The sequence below is a fragment of the Pecten maximus genome, chromosome 17 (genome assembly GCF_902652985.1).
Source record: "Pecten maximus chromosome 17, xPecMax1.1, whole genome shotgun sequence".
Lineage (NCBI taxonomy): Eukaryota > Metazoa > Mollusca > Bivalvia > Pectinida > Pectinidae > Pecten > Pecten maximus.
In genome coordinates this window covers 18,673,529-18,684,160 of record NC_047031.1, presented here as the reverse complement: position 1 = coordinate 18,684,160, position 10,632 = coordinate 18,673,529, and the positions used below count along the sequence as shown (strand labels likewise).

The 10,632-nt window shown below is 41.6% G+C and overlaps 1 protein-coding gene across 1 annotated transcript; it reads right to left on the bottom strand.

The window, feature by feature from the left end:
- Positions 1 to 8,099: 8,099 nt before the first annotated feature.
- LOC117315386 lies at positions 8,100 to 10,399 on the bottom strand. The gene is made up of 2 exons (XM_033869540.1): positions 10,171 to 10,399; positions 8,100 to 9,861 (listed from the first exon to the last, which is right to left on the bottom strand). Exon 2 carries the CDS (start codon positions 9,441 to 9,443, stop codon positions 8,820 to 8,822), a length of 624 nt encoding a protein of 207 aa, XP_033725431.1. The 5' UTR covers positions 9,444 to 9,861; positions 10,171 to 10,399; the 3' UTR covers positions 8,100 to 8,819.
- Positions 10,400 to 10,632: the final 233 nt, after the last annotated feature.

Here is a 10,632-nt window from a genome sequence, read left to right as displayed (position 1 = left end):
CTTAGGCCCCTAGGGGTACAGAGTAAAAATTCATATAAACTCTGTTCCCCCTCCCCTCAAGGATGTTCCTGACCAAATTTGGTGAAAAGCTATTCAATACTTCAGGAGTAGTAGCGATTTAAAGGAGTGACCCTATTTCCCCCCGCCCCTCAGGCCCCTGGGGGTTGAGAATAAAGATTTAAACAAACTCTGTTCCTCTTCCTCCAAGGATGTTCCTGACCAAATCTGGTTCAAATTCATTAATAACTTGATGACTAGTAATGATTTAAAGGATTAACCCTATTTCCCCCTGCCCCTCAGGCCCCTGGGGGTTCAAAGTAAAAATGTATACAAACTCTGTTTCCTTTCTGCCAAGGATGTTACTGACCAAATTTGGTTCAAATTCATTCATAACTTTATGACTAGTAACGATTTAAAGGATTAACCCTATTTCCCCTATTTGGCCCTGCCCCTCAGGCCCCTGGGGGTTCAAAGTAAAAATTTATACAAACTCTGTTTCCTTTCTGCCAAGGATGTTACTGACCAAATTTGGTCCAAATTCATTCATAACTTTATGACTAGTAACGATTTAAAGGAATAACTCTATTTCCCCTATTTGGCCCCGCCCCTCACGTCCCTGCGGGTTCAGAGTAAAAATTTATACAAACTCTGTTCCCTTTCTGCCAAGGATGTTCCTGACCAAATTTGGTTCAAATTCATTCATAACTTTATGACTAGTAACGATTTAAAGGATTAACCCTATTTCCCCTATTTGGCCTTGCCCCTCAGGCCCCTGGGGGTTCAGAGTAAAAATGTATACAAACTCTGTTCCCCTTCTGCCAAGAATATTCCTGACTAAATCTAGTTCAAATTCATTCATAACTTCATGACTAGTAGCGATTTAAAGGAGTAACCCTATTTCCCCTATTTGGCCCCGCCCCTCAGGCCCCTGGGGGTTCAGAGTAAAAATTTATACAAACTCTGTTCCCCTTCTGCCAAGGATATTCCTGACCAAATCTGGTTCAAATTCATTCCTAACTTTATGACTAGTAGCGATTTAAATGATTAACCCTCTTTCCCCTATTCGGCCCCGCCCCTCAGGCCCCTGGGGGTTCAGAGTAAAAATGTATACAAAATCTGTTCCCCTTCCCCCAAGGATGTTCCTGACCAAATTTGGTTCAAATTCATTCATAACTTTATGACTAGTAGCGATTTAAAGGATTAACCCTATTTCCCCTATTTGGTTTGGTTTGGTTTATTTTGTTTAACGTCCTATTAACATCTAAGGTCATTTAAGGACGGCCTCCCGTGCGTGCAACATGCATGCGTGTGGTGAGTGCGTATATGTGTTTTGGGAGGCTGTGGTATATTCGTGTTAATTCTCCTTGTGATAGGCCGGACCCCTATTTGGCCCCGCCCCTCAGGCCCCAGGGGGTTCAGAGTAAAAATTTATACAAACTATGTTCCCCTTCTGCCAAGGATGTTCCTGACCAAATCTGGTTCAAATTCATTCATAACTTTATGACTAGTAGCGATTAAAATGAGTAACCCTATTTCCCCTATTTGGCCCCGCCCCTCAGGCCCCTGGGGGTTCAGAGTAAAAATTTATACAAACTCTGTTCCCCTTCTGCCAAGGATGTTCCTGACCAAATTTTGTTCAAATTCATTCATAACTTTATGACTAGCAGCGATTTAAAGGATTAACCCTATTTCCCCTATTTGGCCCTGCCCCTCAGGCCCCTGGGGGTTCAGAGTAAAAATGTATACAAACTCTGTTCCCCTTCTGCCAAGAATATTCCTGACTAAATCTAGTTCAAATTCATTCATAACTTCATGACTAGTAGCGATTTAAAGGAGTAACCCTATTTCCCCTATTTGGCCCCGCCCCTCAGGCCCCTGGGGGTTCAGAGTAAAAATTTATACAAACTCTGTTCCCCTTCTGCCAAGGATATTCCTGACCAAATCTGGTTCAAATTCATTCCTAACTTTATGACTAGTAGCGATTTAAATGATTAACCCTCTTTCCCCTATTCGGCCCCGCCCCTCAGGCCCCTGGGGGTTCAGAGTAAAAATTTATACAAACTCTGTTCACCTTCTGCCAAGGATGTTCCTGACCAAATTTGGTTCAAATTCATTCATAACTTAATGACTAGTAGCGATTTAAAGGATTAACCCTATTTCCCCTATTTGGTTTGGTTTGGTTCATTTTGTTTAACGTCCTATTAACATCTAAGGTCATTTAAGGACGGCCTCCCTTGCGTGCAACATGCATGCGTGTGGTGAGTGCGTATGTGTGTTTTGGGAGGCTGTGGTATATTCGTGTTAATTCTCCTTGTGATAGGCCGGACCCCTATTTGGCCCCGCCCCTCAGGCCCCAGGGGGTTCAGAGTAAAAATGTATACAAACTATGTTCCCCTTCTGCCAAGGATGTTCCTGACCAAATCTGGTTCAAATTCATTCATAACTTTATGACTAGTAGCGATTAAAAGGAGTAACCCTATTTCCCCTATTTGGCCCCGCCCCTCAGGCCCCTGGGGGTTCAGAGTAAAAATTTATACAAACTCTGTTCCCCTTCTGCCAAGGATGTTCCGGACCAAATTTTGTTCAAATTCATTCATAACTTTATGACTAGTAGCGATTTAAAGGATTAACCCTATTTCCCCTATTTGGCCCCGCCCCTCAGGCCCCTGGGGGTTCAGAGTAAAAATGTATACAAACTCTGTTCCCCTTCTGCCAAGAATATTCCTGACTAAATCTAGTTCAAATTCATTCATAACTTTATGACTAGTAGCGATTTAAAGGAGTAACCCTATTTCCCCTATTCGGCCCCGCCCATCAGGCCCCTGGGGGTTCAGAGTAAAAATTTATACAAACTCTGTTCACCTTCTGCCAAGGATGTTCCTGACCAAATTTGGTTCAAATTCATTCATAACTTTATGACTAGTAGCGATTTAAAGGAATAACCCTATTTCCCCTATTTGGCCTTGCCCCTCAGGCCCCTGGGGGTTCAGGGTAAAAATGTATACAAACTCTGTTCCCCTTCCCCCAAGGATGTTCCTGACCAAATTTGGTTCAAATTCATTCATAACTTTATGACTAGTAGCGATTTAAAGGATTAACCCTATTTCCCCTATTTGGTTTGGTTTGGTTTATTTTGTTTAACGTCCTATTAACATCTAAGGTCATTTAAGGACGGCCTCCCGTGCGTGCAACATGCATGCGTGTGGTGAGTGCGTATGTGTGTTTTGGGAGTCTGTGGTATATTCGTGTTAATTCTCCTTGTGATAGGCCGGACCCCTATTTGGCCCCGCCCCTCAGGCCCCAGGGGGTTCAGAGTAAAAATGTATACAAACTCTGTTCCCCTTCCCCCAAGGATGTTCCTGACCAAATTTCGTGAAAATCCATTCAATACTTTAGGACTAGTAGCAATTGAAAGAAAAAGTTGACGGACGACGGACGCTGCACCATGGCATAAGCTCACCGGCCCTTCGGGCCAGGTGAGCTAAAAATCTGGTTTGCAATATTTACAGCGTACAGAGCAACTATAGACAAAATGGTCACAGAGATAGAGGACTTAAAGACAGAGAATGAAGCTTTGAAACGTAAGTTATACCAAGGTTTTGTTTTCTCATTTTGGTGTTTGTATTTGTGCTGTAACCCAATTGTAGGTCAATCTGAGTTTTAAGTTGGAAGATTTACCTCCCCTTGATCATTATTGATTCCAAATGGTTCCGGACATTTTAATTGTCAGTGATCGGTTTCGGATATTATAGCGACCGCAGGTTGTTCAACATGTGTTTTTCTTAACAATTTGTTTGTTTATGTTTTACGGCCCATCGACAACTAGGGTCACTTAGGGCCAAACAATATACTATCGTATTCTCTTCCATTCAGCCCTCCGGCTTACCGGTTACATTGCACTTGTCACTCTACAAGGTGCGCGACACTGACTTTCACAGTTCAAAACATACTGTGCGTGCATGACCCCTACATCCGAGGTCAGCCTATAAAAGACACGACCACCCGTGTACCTGCGCTTTTTTGTCATTCAGGTGCGCTAGACAGTTGAAACACGTAGTGTTAGTCATCTAATTTTTCAAACTTTGGTTTTATATGCGGTTTGAGTTCGCATTCAGAAATCTTTATTTATTGTACTTACGGTTCGTAAGTTCAGGGATACACGAGTATGGTTCGTGTAAAAGCGGTACGGAGCAAAGGCACGGCCGCTAGTTCAGGTAAGAGTAAGTTATCTGTGAATTTCGACAACGACAATTTCGATGTCGATGATAACATTTCCCTCCATCCAGCGGAGGAGGAGGCTTTGGGCTGTGACGATTTTTTCGTCAGTATCACTCAGCCCTCCGATGACGATGTCCCGGAAGTTGAAATAGGACATTTTGTAAGCGGCGAGGCCCCTTATGTACCGACCAATAGTTCTAATGGCGGAAAGAAGCGTGTCGCTTCCGCGGCGTTGGGGGGACCCTCGCAGGTAAGTGAGAGTGAATTGAAACGTCGCAAGACGGTTGATATGTCTGTGAAAATGAAAGAGCTAGAAGCTAGGGTTGAATGGTTAACAAAGGAACGCAGTTCCGAGGAAGGTTTACCGAGAGTAACCATCCCTATAGACCTGGCGATGGTTTGCCAACAATGAGTTGGTCTTTGAATAAGCGGAGGTACACGGGTGGTCGTGTCTTTTATAGGCTGACCTCGGGTGTAGGGGTCATGCACGCACAGTATGTTTTGAACTGTGAAGGTCAGTGTCGCGCACCTTGTAGGGTGACAAGAGCAATGTAACCGTCCAGCCTTCGGGCTTTCCTTACAGAGAATCCCTCTTATCCATCACATGGTGATGCTTGGATGAGGGGGAGATTTTCCTATTTTCAACGTTAAAATCAGATAGAATTTCAATTCAACATGTGTTTTACTTAACAAACCATGCGGTGTGCTCCTGCACTTTAATTACCCAAAGAGTAAGTAATTTCCCATCCCCATTGTGAATGTGTTATTTAGACATTTATTGTTCAGTGTAAACATTGTTTGGCCCTAAATGACCCTAGTTGTCGATGGGCCGTAAAACACAAACAAACAAACAAACAATCAGTGTAAACATAATTTTGTCTGATAAGTCGCATTTTAAAATTATTTTGTTGCCAATTTCATGGCGATATCGATGAGCGATAGAACTAGTCAAAAGTGATATTTGTCAGTTGCGATCAGTGGACTTCAGTCTAGATCTTAGGCTATTATAATTGTAACAGATGTATATTATGTCTAGGAATATGATTATTTGCCTTAAACATCAGACTGAGTAAGCTTATGCAAAAGTCTTAATTTCCCCATCAGTTGTCAAAACTTTTATTGTCAAATCTTTTAGATATACACTAAGATATAGAATGCTCATAATTGGTACTACGCACAATATTGAAACAACGTCAGAGTATTGAATTTTTCTTTTATATTGGTAGGGAACAAAATAAAAGGAGACTCAGCTTTTTTTGATGAGTTGCAAAGGCTCATCAACAGCCACAGTGGAAGCACTCAAACACCACCACAGGGTTCATGGTCTGCACCAATAACAACACCATTACGGTTGAGTGTGCAAAAGTCCCCTACATCTGTTTCACCATTAACATCGGTTACACCTTCACACACAGGTTGGTTCTATTGAATCGATGGAAGATTATAAGACCTTTTTCGAACCAGCAGAGAAAAAGGTAACTCCATTTTGTAAAATAATTTGTAATAAGGGTTTTAATTATCAGGGATTATATATTTTTATTGAATACATCAAAATTCAATTATCTCTTTGAAAGGAATCTTACACAAGTTTCCATTAATGACAGTTTGGCAGATCTATTTGAAATATCAGCAAGCTTCTGGGAAAAGATTACACAATTTCGCTCAATATTGTATGAAATTGAAACATTTCATTCACCATAACTAACTAGCATGTCCTTTGCAAACACTCCTGAAAATAACATTGTTGTATGATGACATGCCATGTTGACCGACAACACAGCATTGCCCCACTCATATTACTAAAGGTAAAGGATTATAGAAAAAAAATGTAATTTGACTTTCATATGAATATCTATACTCAGTTTTACACATGTATACAAACAGATGCATCATGTCATGATAAATTGAACACCACTATATAATATATATACCAGGTTTTACCTTTTTCTTCAGACCAAACTCATAGAAGGCCATGATTTGAATATTGATGTGACGAAACTGCAGGCGATCAAAAAAATAAATAAAAAGATGGTTAGGAAGCTGGCAGCATACTATTTCAAGCCGTCCTACCTGGTAGCCCATTCAGCAACAGGACAACAATCAGCGAAGTTTGGTTTGCCTTAAGAAATCATGACACCAATCGGAGGCAATTATACTTGCATATACTGTGTGCAATATTTAGAACCTTATACATGAAATAAGTCCATATCTTAAATCAAGGATAATGGTATATTCGATGTTTCCTCAATACTGCAATGATATGTTCACTCGCTTGTTTCAAAAGAAAAAATGGCTGTTGGGTTAGTAGATTTATTTTAGGGAAAGTCGAAAATTTTATAAACATGTGTATGTAGTTTTTATTTGCTTTTTGTTTTGGTCACATTATACGTAACATGCTATTTAGCATTTCCTTAATACTGAAGTATTTTCAAAGACAATTTTAGTTTTAGATTGAACCTGGTTCTTTGTAGGCCCTGTTAAAAAACTTACTTTTTTCAGATTACATGTCCAGGAACTTTAAATTCGCAGACACCAATGCAGTCATGAACAGAAAGTGTCTGGACACATATAGCCAACAACTAATAACCTTAGCAAAACAAGTTTGAAGGAAAAATAGTTTAATTTGGACACACTTTTAAAAGGATTAATTTGAACACACTTTTGGAAGGAAATAATTCCAACTTTTTCTAAATAAAGCTTCTATATTATGAACATTATTTATACTTGTTGTGGTTCGTTTATATTTAGAATTGTATATCAATCTAAACTCAACTGACACAGCTGTTGAGGTTTACTTGCCAACCTTAATTTAAATCTGTCCAGGTTATTTAAAACTGTGTCATATTTGCTTAAGATATTCATATCCAGACCTCGAGAACTTTATTAAATCCACCTATAATTGATTTTTCTTTCATTAGGTTATCAAACAAGCCCCCCATGGATTTCACTAACTATTATTTGGTTTGGTTTATTTTGTTTAACGTCCTATTAACATCTAAGGTCATTTAAGGACGGCCTCCCATGCGTGCGACATGCATCCGTGTGATAAGTGCGTATGGGTGCCCCGGGAGGCCGCGGTATGTTTGTGTAAGTCTCCTTGTGATAGGCCGGATCTTTTGCCGATTTAGAGTGCTACCTCACTGAAGCATACTGCCGCAGACACCCAGCAGCACACCCCACCCGGTCACATTATACTGACAACGGGCCAACCAGTCGTCCCACTCCAAATATGCTGAGCGCTAAGCAGGAGCAGCAACTACCATTTTTAAAGACTCTGGTATGTCTCGGCCAGGAGACAGAACCCAAAGCCTTCCTCACAGGGGCGAACGCTCAACTAAAGGCCAAAAGTGAGGCAATGTCAAGGGAGACATTAGGAAGAAGAAAGTTGTTTAGTCGGCTCTTACGATCATGAAATGGGGCCAGCAGGTGCAATTCTTACGCCCCACCTGCAGGGCAGTTTCTGAGGGGACTTCATTCGTGGGGCCTGAACCCGGAAGTACTTAATTGTGGTCTCAGTCCTATTATAGGACACTATTTTTGTCAAAAATTTAAAATCATGCGGTCAAAACAGAATTACTCTATGACACATAAAACAGAGATCTAAAAACACCCCCTTCACACTGACAATTAATACACAATTCTATATACAATTACTGTATATATTTCTGAAATCATGTGTAAGAAAAAATGAAACAGATTTTTCAATAATTGAGATATTTCAATTTTGTAAAGTGGTATGTAAACTTTAATACTCCCTGCATATAACTATGCAAAGTTAGCTTTCAATTTCAAAATTTAACTTTATTTTTTTTTTAAGATTTAAAAAATAATTTTCTTTTAAAATACTATTATTTTGCTATCAAATTATTATTTTAACTGCTTCAAAGTATTAATTAGGTTTCATAAAAACATGAGATAATCTACAGGTAGTACTAAAGACATGCAGTGACCAATCACAGTGAGTGACCACCATGGACACACTGTAGCCAACACTTGTTTACATGTACTGTTAGGCTGTCTAGCCAGAGGCAGGGAAGGGGTGGGGGTGAGGGAGGTGGCTTAATGGGCATATCTGTTTAATGATAATATTCTAGCCTCTTCAGTTTTGTACTCCAAACACATCTGACCACCACTGACCACTACTGACCAATACAAGTATGAAAGGAGAAATAGAAGAAATAACCATTTCAAACCTGGAAACACCCCAAAGAATAAAGGCCTAGTTCTCCAAGATGTAAGGGACACACCTGTCAAGACAGAGGTGACCCCAGTTCTGACCAGAAGACTGACCGTCACCAAAGTATCTCAGCTGGTGACAACACCAAGACCGGAAAGTCAATCCAATGTAGCAGCGGACACCGAAGATAGACCCTGTACAATACAGGCATCAACCGCCTCGGAGACTGAAATAGAGGGAAACCGGATAATTAATGTTATCTTGATGATGAAGATGTGGAACGATGTCATCAATGTACACGCAGAGCAATGTCACACCAGTTGTACCGGTATTTCAACCTAGTGTCCGAGAAGAAATTGGCCCTGGGATGGAGTTGCTCTGTGCAGTGTGTCAAGTGTGAGTACAAGTCTCAGCTTTATAAAATTTACAGAGAAGCGGACTCGGAGAAGCCTGGACCAAAGCCAGCACTAATTAACAAATATCTACCTTCAGCACTGTGTGGACAGTCCGTCAGCACCAAAGGAGCTAGACTTCTTCTCGGACACCTGAATATACCTGCAGGTGCCAAAAGTGGGATGCAACGACAGGCCAACCAGGTGTCACGGGACATTACTGCCCTTAACAAAACGGACATGGAGGAAAAGACTCGACTGGTGGTACAGGACAATACCCTGAGAGGACAGGAGTCTCCGAGCACCATCGGAATAGCTGTGGATGGGCGGTACAACAGTATTACATTGGGAAGCTCTAAGAAGCCTGGACTGAATGCCTCTCGGGGAATAAGCTTGGGAATTGAGACATGTACTCCAAAGAAGTGGATACTTGGACGTGCCACAACAAACATTGCTGGACAGGCGCTTGGCTGAGAGGGAGGGGGTATGATGTTGACTGTCCTAGTGGTCACCATGAGTGCACAGCCAACACCAGCCGGTTTGACGGCCTCTCCGAGTATACCATGGGGAAGGACATTGGAGAGCAGCTGACCAGACAAGGTGTCCTTGTGAAATATGCCACTACGGATGGAGATGGTACTAGCGCCCAAGGCCATGCGAGCCCTATATCCGATGTGGAAAGTGGAGAGACTTGCTGACCCGACTCACATAGGTAGAGCACAGTTTCGGAAATCAAACAGTGCTAAGTTCAGTGACTCCATGTTTCCCGGACGTACCAGAATTATGAGGTCTCTCTCACAGAAGGTGTTTTCCCCAAGACTTGAAAGCCAGGAGCAGCATGGTCTTCAATTCCCTCATGAAAACACACAACTGTAACATGGAGACTATCATCAGTCGCTTACCCGATGTGTTAGATGCCACCGTGTGGTGCTATTCAGGGGACTGTTCCAAGTGTAGGCAGCACTCCGAGGTGTGCTCTGGAGATGACGGTGATAGCTGGTGGGTGCGTTCAATGTTCCTCGGTTCGAACCAGATACATCATCTTCAGATGACCAGATGTTGGTATTGGAGCTCCTGAAAATGACGTTAAGCACTGAAGACGTCTATTCAATGAGACTCAACATATCAACGCAGAAAAATGAGGGGTGTCACAGAGGCATCAATGTCGCTCTACCAAAATATCATAACTTTGGACGGAATGCTGAGGGGAGACTTGACAACACCCAACTTAACTCAACAACACGGCCGGGAAAGCTATTCAACAGAGGGTCGAACACATTCATGGTACTCTAGTCGAGAAGTTAAACATAAGCTTGATCAACTGAGCTCAGAGGAAGTGTACTGAGCTCAGAGGAAGTGACCAAAGACAACACCAATACAAACCTGAAGTGAAGAAGAGAGCTCTATCAAGACTGGCAGCACAGCATAAAGATCATAAGAAAAGGTCCTAGTCCGCTCGAAAGTCCCGACTACAGGAGAGGGCAGCTAGATCCGGTCATTCAGCAACATGGCAGGGGAGACAATCAGCTTCAGGATCATCTGTATTGAAAAGTGATTTTTTTTTTTATGTATTTAAGTCATAAAACTACACGCATCTCTTCAAGAAAATGATAAAGAGTTCCCGCAAATTTTGTACAACGGTAATTGTATGGTTGTAGAAAGAAGGTTTACGTGAGTTAGGTTACATTAAATCAGATAATATCACAACAGGTCAGGTCATCTAGGGTCCAGTAGTTAGTTTTTCTGTGGGAGGTAGGGTATATAACGATGTGTTAAACTTCAGTTAAAATTCACAGAACCAACAACACAAATAATTACTGTAACCAGGGCACAGCAAATGATGGA

Bases quoted from the DNA above. Each gene is read 5' to 3' on its own strand.
- LOC117315386 (XM_033869540.1), bottom strand. From the start codon at position 9,443: ATGGCCTTGGGCGCTAGTACCATCTCCATCCGTAGTGGCATATTTCAC.